Genomic DNA, 22,196 nt, shown 5'->3' on the forward strand with positions numbered 1-22,196 from the left:
GAATATAATAGGCAACGCAGACTTAAATATTTTGTAAGCTATATATATCTTGCAAATAACATTATTGGAAGTTTCATAAACAATGTTTGTTATTCTTGTTCTGTGTGCTGCTTTTGAATAACTTACTGAAACTGTAGAGTGATTAAGTGACTAAACTAAAGTTAGATCTTTGTTTCCCTCACAGTGAAATTTTCACAGCCCTAAGTTGAGCGAACAAGATTGCTCTCGTACATAAATCTCTCATATATGTTCATCTGAAGTATCTTAGGAGAAACATGCCTTGAATAACATCAATAGGAATAGCAAGAGAATTGGAAAAATGAGATCTGTGAAGGCCAGCGGAACTGCCCCCAAAAAATTAATAGCAGCAGCTGCATGCACTGCATCAGACCAAAAGACCATTTATCCCATGCTAAAAACCAGACATATGGGGAAGAAAGAGGTAAGAAGAGGACAAGCCCACATACTTCTCAAGAGTACTTGTCATATGTAGCTTCCAACTATTTTTCATCTAGCTGTCCTCTGTAAGATGTAGCCTGTGACAGCTTTTTCTTACAAGTATGTTCCCTGTTTCTCCCTTTAATCCCTATACATTTTTAGCATCTTTTGGAAACCCAGCAGTTCCACAGCTCTATGACATCTTGTTTTGAACATGACTTCTACCAGCATGTATTATTACATCTCTAGGGAAAAATATTTAGAGGAAGTGATATCCTGTGCTGTCCTTTGCTTTGACTTGATGCCAAGTAGAGAAAGCGGATATAAAAATTGAGTTGATGTATTTCAGTTGTGAAGAGCATAATTTCTTGGTGGATTTCAATGCTAGAAACCTTTAATTTTTTTTTTTTTTTTACAAAATTAGAAACTTTCAAGGTGCTTGATTCTTTCCTATGAATGTGCCTTAATCAGCAAAATCTGAAGCTAACAGTCTTTGTTCCTGGTTGTGTACCAGATGTGGTTTATGTAGCAATGATCACATTAAGTGCTCTTACAGTGACATCTGTACGTCCCCCTTTTCCCCCCCGCACACTGGTAGTATTAGAGGCTTAGAAGTGACCTTGTCTTAGTCTGTCACTTTCAGTTCCTTTGTTTCAATAGATGCTCTTTTTACAGAGAGTGGCTGTTGCTGGTGTTAGCAGTAAGGCCAAGATGTTTTATTCATTGATGACGTTACAGCCCCAATGTGAGACCACACTAGGCTCCTTCACAGCATTTTACTGAAATGAATGGCAAAAATAATCAGTTCTTTTGATCATAAAATAGCATTTCATTTGTGTTTAGTGAAAGAGGGCTCTGAGGTAATCTCTTTATTTTACATTTGTGATTGAAAATTGTTACAGAGCATAATACATTTGGAAATAAATGTGAGCAAGGCTGGCTTAAAACTAGAGATGTTCCTGAAGTACACCTAATCAGAATTCGAAAATGAGATGGGCTCCTAAATTAAAGCAAGATACAATGGAAAAGAAAGCATCACAGCTTTCCTTTAAAAAAAACAAACCTACCTAAACTGCTATACAAAATGCATGGAAAGAAGGAGAAGCATTCTTGAAGGGAAGAGAGGAGCACATTATTACAGAAGGCTTACAAGACAAAACAATATTCTTTGCAGTGTCATTCATTAGGGAAATGTGTTCTACGGATGCTGCATCCCTGGACCTGTGTTGGAATGAAACTGTCTTGTCAGCATTATCATTATGGGTGTAGTGTGTCTTTTGTAGTTGTAGAAAATCAGTGAAAACCCTACATTTCTCAGGCCTTAAATAAATTTTTCACGGGCTTGCTATTCTAGACGACCTCTTGTCCTGTTCATGTTTCATCTCCATGCATTCCTGTTTTATTCCTTGGTTTACCTGCTGAGGCTGTCAATCTTGTGCTCTGAATACTGCATGTAAAGATTGGATCAAAGAAATCATGGTAGTTTTGGTCTCTCTGCAATAATATGAATTCATTGCAAGCTCTCAATCAATGTTTTCTGCCAATCTGTTATGTCTGATGTGTCAAGTAGCTTAGTTAAGAGCAGTAGACTACAGAAAAAGATGAATTGACCTCCACTTTAAAAAAATCTATAGCTGCAACTTAATGCCTCCTTAAAATCAGATAACAGCAAAGTTTCTAGTCAAGAAACCTTTCATCTTCATTGTTCGTTGCTTGCTTTCGTTGTCTTCTCTCTGTTCTGAGTATAAACACTATATATAAGGGAGGCTTTTCTGACTGACCTCTCTAATCCATAGAAACTCCCTTAATTGTTGTGTAAGCCAGCTGGCTGTGTTCTGCCTTTGGGCTCCTTCCGTAGGCATGGAGCAAAGCACGGTGTTGCCCAGCAGTGTGCTCTCCAAATGTGGCTCTAAACTCTCCAGGGTTTTGTTTATAAAATGGAGAGAAGAAGGATTAGGGAAGTTGGTCAGAAAGGACATAGCAACGATCTTATCTCTTGAAGTGTCTATTAGAATAGAGTCAAAATAAGAGGGCATAAACTATAAGGGATGATGAGTTTGTTTAACTACTATAGTCTCACTTTTGTGAAATTTTTCCTTGAGCAAGAACCTAGTAGTTGTCAGAAAAACTTTGTAGTATCAGCCTTACACCATAAGCTCTTCAGCCTTTTCCTTGTCAATACAAAAAGTCTGTGTTCTATAAATAGCAACACAGAGTCCTCCACACAGAAATATCAAGTTACAGTCCTACAGAATACTTGCTATACATAAATAATTGTCCATTCTTTGTATGTATGGGGGGGGGGGGCAGAGAGAAGTGGAATGAGGGATCTTCCCCCAAGATAGCAAAAAGGAAAAAGCTTTTAAATGTGCTCTTTATTCAAAGCACAGAAGCGTCTGCAATTTCTATCACTGATAACTGTTGTCAGCATTAACTGGCAGACTTCTTTAATAGCTGCAAAAAAAAAGTTCTTTCACCAGCAGTGCCCAACCTGGAATCTATTGCTCCTGGCAATTGCAAGCTAATGTCTTTAGGAGCAAACAATAAAAACTTTCTAAACTAAACAAACCCACACCAAATGCCACCCCCCACATAACCCCTGGCCAAATCCTCTGTGAGAATAGTAAAAGATCTGATTCTCTAGTGATCCATTTTCTGTAGCTTTATTCCTTGGCATAAATATTTATTCTTTAACCCAGCAAAGATGTGGTCATCTGTATAATGTTTTGTAGACAATGACATGCTTTTGCTTACTATTAATACCAAACAGAACAGTATTCTTTGGATACAGAGGATCAAAATAAAATGGCTTTCAGAGTGAGGGTGAGTTGGGGTTCTTTGTTTTGGGAGAAGGGGGATTTTTTTTTTTTTTTTTCATGGAGAAGAGGGAGGAAGGTTGAGTTCTGGCGCATTCTGCAAGATGGTTAACATGTTTCCTGAAGTCAAGAGGCTAGAGCTGATGGCTGAGCTGGTTTATCAAGGCTCTGGATGCTCAAGATCAAACACTTGCAACACTTTTTGAGAGAGAGGAATGAAGAAAATACCATTATCCATGTCAGTTAGTCTTACTGCAATCTTTCACTGCTTTTGAGTGTAAAAGAACATTCGAGTATGAGACAGAAAGGAGCTTGGCTCTACTTTACTCCATTGGCTTTCAATCCTACTTGCTCTGCATCCTGTTATTATTTTGCTGTATAATTCTCCAACATGTTTAAAGTCTGAACTTGTTACTAAGCATAGAGCAGTCTGAAGAATTTTTTTCCCTATTGCTAACCAGGCCATTCTTCTTAAGTTTTAAACTTGGTTTTGTTCCAAATCCTTTAGCAGGAACACAGAAGTGTTACTGTAACACAGGAGCACTAGGGGACAGATGCTTCAAGGCAAGATGTGGCACCATGTTTCTGGAGCAGTAAATTAAAAAGCAAAGATGACTGCTTTTTGGGACTAAGCTTTATTAGATTACTTGGAAAATGCGTGATGAAAAAAAGTAAGTGAAAAATTCTCAAAAAGTAGAGAATAGAAAGGAAGTTGTACGTTACAAACTGTCATACTTTTTAGTAAATATAAGATGATTTGCACTAAAGACAGGAATGGCAATATCTCATTATTGCATTATTGAGATATTTTATTGCAATATCAATTTGCAATAAAGACAGGAAGCAGTGATGTCAGGTATTTCTGCGTAACCAGAAGCAGGCAAGAATGTAAGAAAACTAGAAAATGCCTCCTGTCTTCGGGAAATTCTCCATAAATGGCAATCTCCTAGAAAGTGACCTCTGTCTTCTGTGCCTATAGATCCTGAGCGGAGGGAAGTGTTCTGTTTCTCTTTGCTCCTGGTAGAATACTGTTGCACAAGTATTCTTGTCAGGCATAGTCACTTCTTTCTAAATAAAAAATGTTTGTGTGTTCTAGTAAGGTGTTCTGTACACACTTGCTATGGCTGATAGTCTCATCAGAAAGGACAGTACTTAAAAATGTATGAGAACAGTGACAGGCAAGAGAAGGGAAAGGTTCTTAGGAAAGAAATTTAGAAATTTAAGAACATTGTGGTGGACAAATAATGATTTCTTCCTCACCTATGAGGAACTGCGTAAAAGCAGCATGTTCTAGAGATCTTTTGTGAATGTAAAAAGGTAGAGTTAAATTCATGGCATACAGGGAGCAATTTACCTTCTCTGGAAAAGAAGAAAGGTTGAGGATAGTGTGATGAAGATAGTAGGGATGAGTCTTTATTTAATGAAGCGTAATATTAGCAGTCTTGTATTAATTGTGCCTGCTGTGTATTTACCAGCTCTGCAGGATAAAAAAAGACAAGAGTGGATTAGGAAGAAGCTCAGGTCTAACCGTGGGTCTCTCTGACAGAATGCAGTAGGAACTGGCGCAGGGAGCTGGAGCTTGAATTTCCTTTCGTGGGCTGTGCAGATGCTGTGCAATGTCAGTCGTTTCAGTCAGGCAGGAGAAGCAGAAATACAGAAACACCTTCTGTACGCAATACGCATACTCCCTGTGAGATTGAAAGAGCAAAGGAAGCCTGTGATTTCGGTGCTTCCTCTCATCTGTTTTCTTTTCCTACTCTAGAAGCAGAAAGCCAACTCCACTGTACTGTCTAGATTAGCAAATTCTCCCCATCCCCTTCTAGAAAGCTCTGCTGAGACTTTTCCCACTAGAAGACACAAGACCCCCCGTCCCTCCTTGCCTGTCTCGTGAAGGCTCCTTCACCTTCGTCAACCGAGGGCACCGTGCGGATTCTGCTGGTAGGTATGGCAATGTCCCAGGCCTCCCCCTCTGGGCTGGTGTGTTCCCGTACCCCATCCCTCGATGGAATAGGGTGATATATAACTTGTCGTCTCTCTACTTCATCTCTCATATGCATGGATGTTATGAAAACATTTATACTGAGATTGTGGAGAGAGTGTTAGGGAGGTTGGAGATTTTTTCCTGATCAGTTTCACTTGTATTACATTATTTCCTGTTGATTCTTTTCTCTAGAGTAAGAATACTGTTTAAAAATATCTTTTAAAAATATTTAAGTCTTTGGGGGTGTTACTGAGTGACATCAGGATATATTTGTTAGTTAGATTTGCAGAAGTGCTCTGTGATTTTATAATGACTAATTTTGTTAGACTGAAGAAATAACAGTTCTTTTGTAAATCAAGCAGAGATGTCCCTGGATTTGATGCTATAATATTCTACTGTAAGAAAAGGCCTGGTGAGTAACTAACATTCCATAAAACACAAAAAGAGGATGGTGGAAAGACATTGACTAATAGTGAAGTAATACAGCTATCAGTGCGGAACAAATAGAAAAACATCCTGGCACAACTCACTTTCTTTTAAGCTGGAAGACTTCGAACTCTATGCTGAGAGTTGTTCACCAGCTAGAAGCTGGTTTTAAAAACAGTCATACCCTCAATGTCCTAAAAAAACTATTGCCCCATAGCCTGTGGCTAAGGACAGCTTTTGCGAAACAACTGAAGGAGATTTTGCTGATATGGTGAATTGCTCCTAGAAGCACTAAGGCAAAGGAAGCTTAGAACATCGCTGTAGTGGTTTCTTCCCATTTCTCACCCAGTAGCACTTCCATAGGTTTCAGATTTAATGTTGTGGGTTTTTTTTTCAAGAAAATGAACTTTAAACAAAATACAAACAAAAGGCATCAACTGACCAGAACAAATACATAAAGTTTCTTTCCGGTCAAGTTAGGCTTGCTTTCTACTGCCTTGTTAGAAACTGAGTTATTTCTTACATCTGTCCCGGGGCAGCTAAGTCGTTGTGCAGGTCCAAGGGTCTGGATGGCACTATATATAGTAGAACTTTCATGTCAATAAAGGCTTTTCTGGGAGAGTAACAATAGTATCAGTGAACAGATCAGTGGTAATCCTTTCTTTGCTCCAGATATAATACTACTGATACTGTAAAGAGGCTGAAGCTTATCGCTTGCATACAGGACACCTTGCTGAGCCTTTTAAGTGAGACCATGGTGGCTTGCACACTTGCAATCTCTACCAAATTATAGGACCCTGTCCATTTCTTGCTAATGAGTGTAATGTCATGAGGAGGAGACACAATTGTAAAGGAAAAATATTCTGAAATACTCTATTTATTTCGCAGGCTGGAAACTCGATAACAGCAAAAAACTGACTACCTGTCAGCCAAAAGTGCTTTACATCTCGCAAAGTTTTTTTCAGCTGAGTTAATAATTAGTTGTATAAGCAAAAACTAACAAGTCTAACAACTTATAACAGGAAATTAGTTTTATCTCTTGAATAATAGAAAGCACTTCTTTAGACTCCAAAGAATTCCAAAATAACTTCACTCAATTATAAATACACATGAAAATTTCAGTGTCTTGTTAAAAGGAATCCCAGTTCTTCTGCCCACTTCTTAGTGGTTAATTTTCACCACTTAATATCTTAGTCAGTAGCCTGCAAATTGGAAACTAGAGATTACAGGAGAGTAAATATAGAAACATGTAATTAATTTGTTTACATTCTGTAATATGACCTCAGTAGCTGTTATCTATTTGTTAGTCATACTGAGAACTAAACAAGCTAGTAAAGAAAAACTTCATCTTCACCAAAAGGGTGTTTGCTGCTTTAAATTCACAGACATAGTAGCTCAATGGAAGCAATGGAATCAATCACTCGGTCTCTTCCACAGCAGAAAATACTTTCCTTCATTTATAGTAAGCTTGGCTTTGATTAGAAGTATAATCCCAAGCCTATACGCTTATTTTTTTTTTTCCCCATGTTGAGGCTGGGAGGGGGTAACATACCATATAGGGAGATGTGGCTACGATCTCAGTCTGTCTAGACTGATTGACTCTGATTATGTTCTGAATTAAGGCCAGACAGCAGCGACGGCACCACTTCCGCTTGCAACTGGTGACTGAAGTCGTGGGAGGGGAGCAGAGCGCTCAGGGCTGAGTCAGGACAATAAGGGGTTGCTTCACCTTCCTCTGCCCAAATGATGGGAGAAGGCAGATATGCACAAAACAGCTGTTGAAAAAGCAGTTATCTTCTTCAAGAGAGGAAATGGTTTGTGAAAAAAAAAAATATTTCCCTGAGGATGAGTAAACCTTGACTCTATGTGAAGTCTGAGTTACTCCTCTGCCTGTCTTCTAGCAATTTGCTGACTACAAGCAGTAGTAGCACAGCCAATCCTTAGGAAGTGAAAATTTATTTGGTAAAACAATTCTGATACCTTAAAAATAACCTTCACTGCTTATGTAAACTTGTGTAGTTACACACTAAAGTAGAGAAAATAAATCCTCCTTTTGCTGAAGCTACTGACTTCCTGACGAAATTACACATAAAGCACTTTTTTCTTTCTCGAGTTTATTGCCCTGTTTGCCAGAATTTGGGAACTTACTAACTCATCAGCAGTTTTGCTTTCATCAGGTCTGTAGTATAACAGCTGTGAGAGAGTAGTGAGTAAATAACAATAAAAGTTAATCTTATTAATGATATTTTTTTTTTTCAACCTATGAAGAGGCAGCAAAGTTAGGAAAATTAGCAACAAGTATCAAGTCTAGGTATAGGAACTCTCCTCCTGTTCTTGACAGAACAAGAATTTTGGCATTGGCTTCCTTAAGAAATTGTTGGTATCACTTGGTAGCAAGAACAAGTGACTGAAACACAGGATTACCTGGTTCTTCTTTCTGGCTCTGCCATGGATTTACTTGAACAAAACAATTCTCTTCTGTGTGCTGCTGTTTGTCAACCTGTGATATACTTTACTGCAGACAGGGAAGTTGTGAGAAGGAATAAATGGAAATGTTTGGGGCATTTTTCCTTTGTAGACCATGAGATTGCTGAAAAAAAACCCTAGCTTTACTATATACTTTTTGGAACTATAAATATGAAAAATATGTATTATTTACTGCTTACAGTGGAGCAACAGTGCCGCAGGATTCCGCAAGCATGGAGGCCATGCATGCATTTCTAGATGGGAGGAAATGGTTCATACCCAAAGCATTTTTAAAATGGAGAACTCTTAACTCGCAAAGCCTTTTCAATTAAAACAATTTCTTGTGAAATTCTCTCTCACTTTCTATACTTGTTTTCTTTTTCCCCTCGTATTGGTAATTTTTCCAAATGAACTTTTAAAATATTTAACAGTAGGTAAGTAGCAGTAGGCTTGTCAAGAATCTGTGGTGTACAATACAGCTGTACATATTTTACACCCAGCTTTTAAAAGGTTGCCATTACTCAGCCTCTTTCTCTTAGTCTATTTTATTTTCTGTTGGCTTTGAGACTACTTAATTTAGCTTGCAAGTTAACATAAAATCTGACTATTAACATACAGCAATATTGAAGTTTTTAATTACAATCAACTTTATCCATTTAGTGGAAAAAATTAAATGATCACCCAGTATCAATGTTCAGTATTTCCCCTTGGAATCCTTTATACATTACACTTTTTTTTTTTTTTGTAAACTTACATATCATGGTATCAGTGAATGTAGCCTGACTGTGACTATAAATTTGCACTCCAAGGAAAAACAAGAAACTGATACTAAATCTGAGAGGTGATTCATTAGTTGGTGATGACAAAAGCACTTTTTTTGGGGGGGGAAAGGTCCTTGGGTTCTTTGCATGAATAATTCATTAAAAGGAAAAGAAGACAGACAATGTTAAATGCACCTAGTTCAAAGTTTCAATATACTACTTTGTCTACATTGAATTAAGCCTCTCTTTAGTAGGTGAACTAGCAGTTCTTTCATGAACATTGTGCTTCTGACTGTATTAAGTTGCCTACCCTTATTCCTGGTTGTTTTAATTATTTTCTGCGATGATGATTGCTCTCCATTGAAAACATTCTCAGTAAGTGGTTTCTAATTTTGCTCGCACTGAATCCTGTTAGCTCTACCTGACAAACCTGACTTCTTAGAACTGAGCCTGTAAAAGTCCATTCACAGGCAATTCAACAGATTTCAAAATAAAACGATCTCTTGTAGAATTGAAGTCCAAAATTTCACCAGTGGTTTCCATATCCAGTTCAAAGTTTGGTGAGGAGTTATACCAGTATTTTAGAAAGATACTCTGATGTAATTCCCATTCTTTAAATTGAACAAGCTCTAAGGTAGGATTTTCAACTTCTTGTTGTGGCTATTGTGTTAGAATTCATCATGTGTGTTAAAGAGGCCTCAGCATAACGTCTCCACAACATGATGTGTTTTTGAAGGCTTTTTCTTGTATAGCTTTGTAGGTTTTCATACATTTAAATTATTTTCTTTCAGAATTCCCTTAACTCTGAATCTGTTCTTTAGTAAATATGTATGAGATATTTTAATTTGTATTTAGGGCTTGAAACATCATTATTTGTTCCTTTACTTTTTTCACGCTCACATTGAAAAAAAAAAAGCTAAAAGTTTAGACTTTTGGTGGCAATAGTGTGAAATTGATTGCATGGTAACAGTATTGGGTTTCATTAATTACTATAACTCCACCTTATAGGTGTTCCAGCATGCTTTCTTTTTCCTGAAACACTGCTGAATTCTGCTGTAGGCTGATGTGGGCAAGGCTATGAGGGATTTGATGGCAGCCTACAAGTGCATGAGCTACTACCATGACAATGCTAAACTTAACAGTGACACATGATGTAAGGGCCACAAACTGTGACTGAGAAGGTTCAAGCTGGGTGCCAGCTACTTCTTCCCCAGACGGGCAGTGCAGTGGTAAAACATGAAGTGAGATCTCAATCTGTGAGATTTTCCAGACCCAGCTCTACACCGCTCTGCACCTGCTGCTTGGGATCCCTGCCATTGGTAGAGGTGCTGCAGGGCTCTGCTGTGACCCTGGAATTTAAATTACTTCATGTAGTATCCCTATTAGTTTGAAAATTGCTGTTGTCTTCCTCCACGAGAGGGTCCACAGTGGCACTTACGTCACGCTGCTCATTTTAACAGCTTAACAGATGGTCTCCAAGACTTCCTAAGAATGGCTTCACTGAGGAAGTCTTACAAACTTGGTAAGATAGACATGTCCCCCTATTTTTAGTGCTTCTCTATAGCACTTGACCTCTTGAAGGCTTCGGGTCCAGCAGAAACTAAGTTTTACGACTCACGTACCGTAACCAAGCGGTAATTTTCAAGCTCCCCGCTGAAATTTAACAGCCCTGAAGCTCCAGTCCGGACCTCTCCCGGACCGCGCACCTGCGCTCCCCCACCGGGGCAGCGGCTCTCGGCGTGGGCCGCGCCGCGCCTGCCCGCTCCCGCCGGAAGGGCGAGGCGGGCGGGGGCGGCCGGTGCGGCCGCGCCGTCGCGGCCCGGCCCGGAGCGGAGCAGGACCCGCCTCCGCCACACCACATGATGCCGCTTCTTCCTGCCGCCCCTGTCCCGAGCAGAAAAGGGAACTGGGCGCAGGGCGGGAGGAAGTGATTCCGCTCTCCGCCCCGCCGCCGCCGGCTGCGGGAAACGCGCGGTCCTCGCGCCCCCCTCCTCCCGCCGCTGCTAGGCGGGGCCGGGCGCTTCCCCGGGCAGAGCTGCGCGGCTGTGCGCGCCCCGCGGAGGCAGCGCGGGCCATGGTGCGGCTGTGGCTGCTGGTGCTGCTGGGCGGCGCGCTGGCCCCGGGCAGCGCCTTCAATCTGGACGTGGAGAGCCCGGCCGTCTACTCGGGCCCCGAGGGAAGCTACTTCGGCTTCGCCGTGGACTTCTTCGCTCCCGACCCGTCCTCGTAAGTGTCCCGTCCCGAGCGGCCGGAGTCTGCCGGGGCTGCCGCTGCCCGGGGCGGGGAGCCCGTCCTGGCGGCCCCTGCTTTCCTGCGCTCCGTTCCGCTTGCGGCGCGTTGGCCGCGGAGCCGTGGCGGCGGGCGGCGTTGTCCCAGCGAGGTGCGAGGGCCCGGAGGAGGAGAATGAGGAGGGTGATTCAGGGGCTGGGAGAAGCACCCCGTGTCAGCAGCCGAGCTGCTACCGCCAGTTCACGGTGCGGGCTGGGGGTGAGCTGGCGCCAGGGCGGCTCTCGGAAGAGAAGCGGTTAATTGATGGGAGCCGGATGCGTGGATGGGGAGCGCTGGGATGAGCCGTGCCGAGCCGTGCCTGCCCCCGGCCGAGCTGGCGGCTCCGGCGGCCGCGGTGCCCTGCCCGCAGCCGGGCCCGCACGAAGTACGGGTCTCTGCAGAGGGACCCCCGCGGCAGAGCCACAGCGGGCACGGAAACCTGACTGCATCCCCTGCCCCTTCTGGGGTGGCTCTGGCTGCTGAGACCCTTTTACCGGGAAGCAAACCTTGATTTCGTGTAATCGGTCGAGTCTCTGGCACCGCTTAAATATCGCACTGCTGGATTTTTTGAATCGCCTTGTCAGTCTGCAGCTTATGCCAATGATAGTGGTCATAAGTACAGTGTAGAAAGATAAAGCTATGGTGGTTCGTTTCATTACGTCTTCTTGCACCTGAGGTTTTGTCCCGTGAAACTTCAGAAGTTCTGCTGTTCTCTTTTTTTGACTGCTCTTTGCAGAAGCGCTGTCGTCGAGTTGGGCTGTATCTGGGCAGGTCACAAAGCTGCTGAGGAGTCTTGAGAAGAATAAGTTTCACGTAGATACCCTCCGCATGTGTTTCCTGAACACGTTGTCATTTCACGTTAAATGAAAGTTAGGTGATGTGCAGTACCTGGTGTGGTTCAGACTTTGGAATAGTCGCGTCACTAACTTCAAAGTCGTGGTGTTGCCCTAATGAATTAGTCTGTATTTTTCAAGTGTGGGTTATGTAGAGATCCGGCTTTTGCCTTTTTCCCCCTCCTTTCCCATCTTAAGAAGAGACTGTAAAGCTGGAAAAGCTGCTGGCTTCCATCATGCTGGGGGAGATTTTCTTTCTTCCCCCCCCCCCCCCCCCCTTTATAAACAAATTCTGAAGCTATTGAGCAAGTCTTCTTGCAGTACGTCAGCTAGCCTTGTTTGCATTTCTTTATTGCCTACAGATATTAGAAGTCATCCTGTCTTAACTTGCATGTGTTGCAACATCTTTCTGTGCTATCTTAATCTTGTCAGTCTTAGTACTGAAAGAAAAAAAGGATCTATTTGTGTCCCTTGATTTTTTTCTTTTTTTTTTTAAGTCTGTGTGTGTGGCTGCAGAGTTATCAGGAGATTGGTAAATGAATGTAGTAAACTTTCTTCCTTGCTTTTTGATAAGGAATTATGTGACCGAGCTCTTCTTTAGATCGCTATTTGGAACCTTCCCGCTATTTTTATAAGTACTAGTGGCCTCAAAGTGCAAGGCTGTAAAAAAAAAAACAGCGTTGGCTTTTCTCTTTTTTTTTTTTTTTGACTTAGAGGTTGTCAGATGACATGGAAAACTCCTTTTTGTGTTTAGAGGAGTTTTCTCAATTTTTGGGTGTGACCAGAAGTTAGTCTGTATCTGCTGAGCTGAACCCTAGTACTGTGCTTTTATCTTACATTTAAGTTCATAATCGAAACAAAGTCACTATGCAGCTTTTACAGGAACAGGCTCTGATGGTGTTGAATTTTGAGTTTATGTGTGTGGAGGCTGATCTTTTCCCTCCTGAAATAGCCAGAAATAACTCGTGGGCAGTGTCCTCCAGACATAAGCCCTTGTCTTCCTCATTGCTCAAGAAGGATGCACACACAGCATTGGAACACTTGCATATTCCCTTGTGATGTTGGAGGGAAAGGAGAGGTAGTGATGAACAGTGAGCTGAAAGGTAGTGACGAACAGCAAGCTCAGTGATGTCTGCAGTTAAACGTTGGGTAGAAAACTGAGACAACTGTTTTGCAGCATGATTAGGAAAAGGTGTTGGGTAAAATGATCCTTGTTACATGGTTTTCTATTGAGTGTCGCGTGTGTCACTCTGTTCCTACACCTTTATATATTAACCTTTGGCGAATTTTCGTTTCTCAGCTGTTCTGTATGTGAGTACTAGAGATTAAGTACATTTAGCTGAGCTAAAGCTATATGGATTGACTAGCCTGACAACAAAGGAGCATTACTAGTTCTTGAATGCTCAAGCTGCTGTTTCATATTCTATTTTGACCTGCTGAATACCAAAATAAAGCATGTTTAGAAGTCCAGTATGAAAGACCTATTCCAAGACTCTTAAGTGCTGTGAGGTACCTGACAGAGGGCGTAACTATAATACTAAGTGACTGAACGTAACTTTGTAAAAGCTGAAAAAGATTTCTCATGTATGCCATGTTTTAAAAGAATTGCATTTGATAGTCTGACTTTCCAGCATACAAGTACATGGAAATACCGGTTTCTCTTTCTTGGCCCGTGGCAAAGCACTGACAAGCGATCACTCCTGTAACTACGCCTACGTCGTGTAACTGCTGAGGATGTCAGTACGCTCCCAGTCCTGTCTGTAGCCTTGTGCTGGGGCGGGTGGCTGCATCATGTACAATATGGGCAGTATCAAAGCATAGCTGGCGTATTCCCGTGGAAATAATGAATTCCTTCTGTTCCTCCCTTCCTCAAAGTATCTGGACTAGAGATTTCTTTATATTTAGGTAACATGTATGTTATTGTAAGACCTATGACAAAATCTGCTCGTTTGGTCTATGATGATAAAAATGCCTTTTTTTTTTTTTTCTTCCTTTGGGAAAAGAGTTGCCTAAACCTTTGGGGGGGGTCCCATAATAATGCCTTTATTGGTAATCTTGTTAATAAACTTAATCACAAAGATTATCTTCAAGATTTAAAATACATGGTTAGAATGGGAATGATTTATTTTTTAAACAAGTATTGCATTTGGGCAGCTTCTCAGAAGCTAGTGATACAATGATAAAGTGCGAGGCAGGCTACTACTTGTTTAATACATGGTAATTATAATAATCAATGTGTTTCTTTACTTGATGTAAAGTTTACTTTTAAGCATTTAAGTTTATTTATTAAGCATTTAAGCTTAATAAAGCATTTTTAAGCATTTAAGTTTATTTAAGTTTATTTTAAGCTGTTTATTTTTAAGCATTTCTATTATGCCCAGAGGGAATGTTTGAAGTTGATCAAAGCATTTCAAATTATTGTTCTTGGAATCTGGAGAGACTATGAACGACAACTAAGGGAAACAAATGGATTGCCAGCTAGCCTAGATTTTCTATCAGGGTCCACACCAGGAAATTTTTAAGGTTCTGCAAATTCAAGCAAGTTGAAAACTAGTAGCCTGTGCTGGTCTTCATACACATTGAGCTTTGAGGTGCTAAGTTTTTACACCCGGTATTTACATATGGAGAAATATAAATTTAACTGTGTGCTAAAGTGAAATAAGGAAGATGACTGTGAAAACCAGAACAAGTTTGATATGCCTGGATCTGCCTACTCATAGACATTCTCTCCAACCAGTCTTGCAGCTTCTTCAGCTAACGCAATTTCAAACCTAAACCACCATAATGCCTGGTATGGGATGATAAGACTTGCTCTAGCAAGCTGTATTCCCTCTTGAACAGTCTAAATGGAATCAAGAGAGCAGATTCCACTGAAAAGAAGCATTTAGTTTTACGTCTTCTATACGTCTTTGTGCTTCAAATAGACTTCCTCAGGAAATTGCTGATGAATCAAGTGCTTCTCAGAGGTGTCGGAGTTAACTGGAAGATGTTAATAAGCTTGTTGGAAGATGCTAAGAACCCTGTCTGGTCTGGCTTTTTATTTCATCTGTTTCTTACGCCGCAACTTCTGAATTTTATTACCTCCACAGGTGTAATCTTGTAGCAGTTCCTGCTCAGAGTGTGCTTAACATGTGCATATAAGCAGAGGTTTATAAAAGCACAACTTAACAAGAAAATGATGACTGTGTAATGAATTTCACTAAAAATTCATTAATGTATAAAGCTGTGTTTGACAGCCACTTGAGTACTTGGAGATTCTTTTTAAAAGTGTTTGCTAATACTAGGCTGACTCACCACTTAGTGCTTCTGAGCTCAGAAGCCCTGCTCTCTTGTGTATGTATTGTTTCCGTTTGTGACTGACTTCCTTGAATTACTCTTATGTACAAAATTAACCAGAAATTATGCTAGCTGATGACTTGCTTAAATTACAGAAATACATGGTTTCCTGTTCCGTGGCATTTGTACATATTTTTGAAAGGAAAAAAAAAAAACATAAAAAGTGTTTATCTCATTTTAAATACCATTTTAAGTAAGATGGAATACTTTAATTTTCTCTTAATCTTCTTTTGTCTCTTTGGTAAATGTGGTGGGTTGGTTTGTTTGGTTTTTTTTCCTTGCAGAAAAGAGGGACCCAAGACCTAAAGCATAAGATGAGGTTGAACCTTGAAGTAGTTCTAGGCAGATTTAGACTTGAATGGGCAAGGCTTTGGCTTTATTAACTCATCAGATGTCATAAAGTAACAACGTCTGTGCCTTAGGTTTTGAAACCTTTATTTTATTTCTTCTTTTCACTTCAGGATATTTCTTCTGGTGGGAGCTCCAAAAGCAAACACTACCCAGGACAACATTGTAGAAGGAGGCCAGGTGCTGAAATGTAACTGGAATTCCAACAGAAATTGCCAGCCGATTATATTTGACTCCACAGGTAACATGTAGTTCACTGTGAGGGGAGGTGGGGTCTCTCTGCTCTAATGTTAGTGTGAGAGCGCAGAAGGGATTCAGCTTCACATGGGGTTTTTTGATGGTTGGTATGAGTGCAGCTGGGTTTGACTGGCAAAGTCAAGATTTGGTTTGGTTTTGTTTTTTTTTTTTCTCTCTCCTCTCTTTGAGAATTCTGTTGTCCCTGGTATGTGCTGAAAACCTGAGTGAGCATACATTATTCTTCTTTTGTTTTAACATATTTATATTTCTTCTCCGTACTTTCCAGCAATCCTAAAACATTTAGTGACCTAACTCCCAATAAATCCCAAGGGGTTTATCACCTATTAAGAACAAGGCATGTGAGGAACAATACTTTTTAATATCAGCAAAGGTGTGGCGTATGCAAGAAATATTCAGAAATTTAATCTGAAACTGGGAGCATAAACTTCAAATGGTGGGAAAAAAATATTTTTCCCCTCACATGTAGCTTCATAGTATTTGTGACATTTAGGATAGCACTCCAGGTGCCTCAGGTCAGAGACATTACTTATCCATTTCTGAAGTATTAAAGCTGAGCAGCAACAATCCTGACATTAAACATTTCACTCAGTCCTCATGCTCTGGTACACAAAGTGATTTCCACAAGCTGTGGCAGGTCATATGAGAACGCACTGCGTGTGCTTTTCTGCTTGAGCCATTTGGTGTTGAATCCTGTTTTCCACAGTGTGTTTCAGGCCAGTGGAAAAACCTTTACATGTCATGGGAGTAGATTAGCAAGACCCATATGGTAGGGCAGAGGAAACACCTGTGCTTTTAAGGTCTAGTTGGTTATAATTCATTCTTGCCTCTGCTGCTGTTTTGACTTGGCAGTCTAAAGTCTATTAGATTTATGCAGCCTCTGTAAATCCTGTATGATACAGTGGAGAAGCTGCTCATCCAATACATTGTCAAGGTATACCACAAAATGGAGCTGGTGTTCGGATTTCTGAAATCTCCATATATTTTTCTGAAAACTATTATGTTACTGGTTCTCTTGCAAAAAAAAAAAAAAAGTAGTACTGGTTCTCTTGCAAAAAAAAAAAACAAACTCCAAGTCATTATCAGTCTCTTTACTTCACTCTACAGGAACCTTTCTGCCAGATGATTTAAGATCTCTCGTAAACTGCAGTGTGATGTTTTGTCTGCATCAGTGTAAGACAGCAAAAATAGTTTTTAAATTTTACTTTTTTTTTTTTTTTTTACTCTGGGCTTATTGATTACTAGAATACAAATGTGATTTTGTGTGTTTGTTTTTTTTAAAAGAAAGAATCTAGATGTCCCTAATTAATAATTACCGCTAATATAATAGCAAAAAAACTTCTGGTAGGGAAAAATGAGCTACTTGGGTAGGTTCTAGATGCATTTTCCAGTGGAAATTGCAGTGCATTATCTGTTAAGACTGTGAACATTTGCAATAGGCTTTTCCATATGCCAGGCAGAGTAAGTACATACAGAGGCCATGCTGCTTTACTGTGTGCCTGTGCTTAAGGTATATGCTACTGGGCAAACCATCAGTGCTTTGCTTATAATTTGCCTTTAAGTTCTGGGCATATTAATTGCTTGAAATTTAGCAGTAAAAATAGCAAGTCATAATGGCTTAAGAGGATTTCTTTCAGGCACGTTTTAATTCATTCTAGTTTTGTGGCAATGAGGTGGGAAATAATTTGTTTGTCAGTTATTCTCTGGGTGAAAAGAGGCATTGTATTTCAGCATAATAAAATAATAAATGTGCTGAGACAAAACAAAATGTCTTTTTCTGTGTGCATAATACAATGGTTGATTCCCTATGTTACGATGACGTCTTACTGCCAACACAGTGTAAACCCCCAGCCCTGCCCGCCTCTGCCTCAGCAGGTAACAGGTTAGGGAAGGCTTGGGATTTGCTTCACGGGAGGCAGGAGATTCGACCGCTGATTTGTGGTGCCAATGCCAAGGAGCTTTTTGTAGATAACTAAACACAACCTCTACAAGAGTTCAGGTTCATCCATCTCTGCTTCTGTATTTGTGTAATACGGTTTGTAACTCCAGAGGTATTGCTTAGCCCTGCAGTACAAGGCAGATTTTTTTTTTTAACTCTCCCCTCAAGATTATTTAGCTGTTTTGTTAATGGAAAAAGCAGCACAGGTTCTGCATCACTAATGAGATGGGTTTCTTTGGAGTTCTTCTCTAATTGTCTACAGCTAGTGAGAAATCTGACCTGTGGAAATAATGAGAACATTCATAGTTGTGGCTTTTCTCTGTTTCCCTGCTGATGCCAAACTCTGTATGTAGAGTTGCAAAATGATAGTGACTAGAAGGCCTGCCCCTGTTCCTCCTCCTGTTCCCTGTGCCAGATAGCATAGCTGGCAGATCTTGGAGCAGGCCAAGTCACTGTGTCTTGCTCACAGCATCAGAGAGCAAGGAGAAGGCCATGTTCCTCTGCTGTGAACATAGCAAGGGAATGGAGGAAAGAGGGAGTCTTGTTCTGACTGTGTGAGATTGTGTTTGTGTATTCATCTTGTGGTCATATGACAAATAATTATGAGAGTAGGATTTTACAGAGGTCCAGCAAGCAAGGTTGTTTTTTTCCATTATTATTTTTTCTGCCTAAACATTCCTTGATTTTAAGTTTTCCTCTAGCTATGAGTCCTCTCTTCCCCATCTGTACAAAGGCCACACTGAGCTCAGCTGCACACCAGTAGCTGCACAGAACTGGGTTTTATTTGCTAGCACTTGCTTTTGCCTTCAGTATCTTATTAGCACGGAAGTGTGGTCGTTTACACAAGACGAACGCAACAGCTACTGGACAGCCCAGGAGGGAAGGTACCAGCTGCTCTACGTTAGCCTTTGGAGGAGCAAGTTGTTGGAGCCCTTACCTCATGCCAGCATTGCTTGGTACTCGCATTTACGCTCACCCCAGCGACTCTGGAGGAAAGCAATGAGTCACTAAGCTGGTAGTTGCAAATCCTACCAAATTTACTACTTTGTTTCTCCCTTCCTGTGTGTGACAACTCTGCTCTTTCAGGAGGGCAGTAGGAGTCCGTTCACGGAACTCACGTAGCTCCCATGCTGAAAATATGTGTATTGCCCTCCCTTTCATGCCCTCCTCACTGGCCTGTAACATAAAAAAAACCCTCATTCAAGTGTATATTGAAATTTTTTAACTGCTGGCCAGAAAAAAAAAGTTCTTTCAGTGTTCCTACACAGTGGAACCTTCTCATTTAAAACAGCAGTATATTTACAAAGAGGAAGGGGGATCATAGAATCATAGAATGGTTAGGGCTGGAAGGGACCTTCAAAGGTCATCTAGTCCAACCCCCCTGCAAGGAACAGGGATATCTCCAACTAGATCAGGTTGCTCAGGGCCTCGTCCAACCTGGCCTTGAACGTCTCCAGGGATGGAGCATCCACCACCTCTCTGGGCAACCTGTTCTAGTGTTCTACAACTCTCATGGTAAAAAATTTTTTCCTAATATCCAACCTGAACCTACCTCCCTCTATTTTAAAACCATTACCCCTTGTCCTATCACAACAGGCCCTCCCGAACAGCCTCTCCCCATCTTTCCTGTAGGCCCCCTTGAGGTACTGGAAGACTGCTATAAGGTCACCCCGGAGCCTCCTCTTCTTCAGGCTGAAGAGCCCCAACTCTTTCAGCCTGTCCTCATAGGAAAGGTGCTCCAGCCCTCTTATCATCTTCGTGGCCCTCCTCTGGACCCTCTCCAACTGGTCCATGTCCTTCTTATGTTGGGGGCTCCAGAACTGGACGCAGTACTCCAGGTGAGGTCTCACGAGGGCAGAGTAGAGGGGAAGAATCACCTCCCTCGACCTGCTGGCCACGCTCCTCTTGATGCAGCCCAGGATGCAGTTGGCCTTCTGGGCCGTAAGAGCACATTGCCGGCTCATATTGAGCTTCTCGTCCACCAGTACTCCCAAGTCCTTCTCCTCAGGGCTGCTCTCGATCCATTCACCACCCAGTCTGTATTTGTGCCTGGGATTGCCACGACCCAGATGTAGGACCTTGCATTTGGCCTGGTTGAACTTCATGAGGTTGACACGGGCCCACCTCTCCAGCCTGTCGAGGTCCCTCTGGATGGCATCCCTCCCTTCCAGCGTGTCGACAGCACCACACAGCTTGGTGTCATCGGCGAACTTGCTGAGGGTGCACTCCATGCCACTGTCCACGTCACCGACAAAGATGTTGAAGAGGGCCGGGCCTAACACGGACCCCTGAGAGACGCCACTCGTGATCGGTCTCCACATGGACATGGAGCCGTTGACCACTACTCTCTGAGTGCGGCCATTGAGCCAATTCCTTATCCACCGAGTGGTCCATCCATCAAACCCATGCCTCTCTAGTTTAGAGAGAAGAATGTCATGCGGGACAGTGTCAAAAGCTTTGCACAAGTCCAGGTAGATGATATCCATTGGTTGACCCTTGTCCACCGATGCTGTCACCCCATCATAAAAGGCCACCAAGTTGGTCAGGCACGATCTGCCTTTGGTGAAGCCATGTTGGCTGTCACCCACCACCTCCTTGCTCTCCATGTGCCTTAGCGTGGTTCCCAGGAGAATCTGCTCCATGACCTTGCCAGGCACAGAGGTGAGGCTGACCGGCCTGTAATTGCCCGGGTCCTCCTTGTTCCCCTTTTTAAATATGGGGGTTATGTTCCCTCTCTTCCAGTCATCGGGGACCTCGCCAGACCGCCACGACTTCTCAAATACAATGGCCAGTGGCTTGGCAACTTCATCCGCCAGTTCCTTCAGGACCCGCGGATGGATCTCATCAGGTCCCATGGACTTGTGCACCTTCAAGTTCCTCAGATGTTCCCGAACCTGCTCTTCAAGTACAGTGGGCGGTGGTTCATCCTCACAGTCCCTGCTAGTTCTTTCCACAGCTTGGGTGGTAAGACAAGAGGCTTTTTCAGTGAAAACTAAGGCAAAAAAGTCATTGAGTAACTCAGCCTTCTCTATGTCCCGGGTAACCAGAGCACCAGTATCCTTCCGGAGGGGGCCTACATTCTCCTTGGACTTCCTTTTGTCCCCTACATACCTATAGAAGCTTTTCTTATTGCTTTTTATATCCCTTGCCAAATTTAATTCCTTCAGGGCTTTAGCCTTCCTCACCTGATCCCTGGTCACTCGTACAGCTTCTCTGTATTCCTCCCAGGCTATCTGTCTCCGCTTCCACCCTCTATAGGCTATCCTCTTCATTTTCAGTTGGTCCAGGAGCTCCTTGCTCATCCACGCGGGCTTCCTGGTCTTTTTGCCCGACTTGTTCTTCATCGGGATGCACCTCTGCTGAGCTTGGAGGAGGTGCTCCTTGAATGTGGACCAACTTTCCTGGGCCCCTCATCCCTCCAGGGCCGCTCTTGCCCATCAGGTGCTTCAAGAGGCCGAAGTCCGCCTTCTTGAAGTCTAGGGCACAGAGCTTGCTGTATAGTTTCCTTGCTGCCCCATGGATCTTGAACTCCACCGTGTCGTGGTCACTGCAGCCAAGGCTATCCTTAAGTTTCACATTGCCCACCAGTCCCTCCCTGTTGGTGAGCACAAGGTCAAGCATGGCACCCCTCCTTGTTGGCTCCTCTATCACCTGCAGGAGGAAGTTGTCATCCATGCATTCCAGGAACCTCCTGGACTGTCTGTGCCCTGCCGTATTGTCTCTCCAACAGATGTCAGGGTGGTTGAAGTCCCCCATGAGGACCAGGGCTTGTGACCGCGAGGCTGCTCCTATCTGTCTATAAAGCTCCTCATCTGCTCTGTCCTCCTGGCCAGGTGGCCTGTAACAGACCCCTACCGTAACATCCCCTATCCGTCCCCGTCCTCTAATCTTGACCCATAAGCTCTCTGTCAGCTCCTCCTCCGACCCCAGGCGAAGCTCCACGCACTCCAGCCGGTTGCTGATGTAGAGAGCGAAGGGATCTCTCCTTGTCCTGGATCTCACAGCGCAATGGTTACACTCATGTAAAAATACACTACCGAATGTTGTGTATATGTGGCTCTGTGCATATTATACTAATTGCTTTTGATGTTCTGGTATACATGGTGGCTTTGGAAGGCAAAATGTTTATATCACACATTAACACTTCCCAAATGTAAAGACGCTTCGCCGTGGAGCTTCAGAGCATTTTAGCATTGACATCAGTTGACTTTGATTTAACACATTTATGACTATGTGAAAATTGCATAACAAACGTGTGGTAGAAAGTACCCCCAAATTCAGGGGTGCGGGTAGCTGTGCTGCATGTGGTTGTGTGTACATGGGCAGAAA

The 22,196-nt window shown here is 42.3% G+C and overlaps 1 protein-coding gene across 1 annotated transcript in view; it reads left to right on the forward strand.

Annotated features, from left to right (window-relative positions):
• The first annotated feature begins 10,962 nt into the window (after positions 1-10,962).
• ITGAV (integrin subunit alpha V) overlaps positions 10,963-22,196 on the forward strand; it is a 55,084-nt gene continuing 43,850 nt past the window's right edge. The window contains exons 1-2 of the mRNA XM_086615454.1: positions 10,963-11,114; positions 15,787-15,914. Coding sequence (XP_086471580.1) covers positions 10,963-11,114; positions 15,787-15,914 — 280 coding nt within the window. The remainder of the gene's footprint in view (positions 11,115-15,786; positions 15,915-22,196) is intronic.

This window comes from Tauraco erythrolophus, chromosome 8, assembly GCF_009769465.1.
Source record: "Tauraco erythrolophus isolate bTauEry1 chromosome 8, bTauEry1.pri, whole genome shotgun sequence".
NCBI lineage: Eukaryota > Metazoa > Chordata > Aves > Musophagiformes > Musophagidae > Tauraco > Tauraco erythrolophus.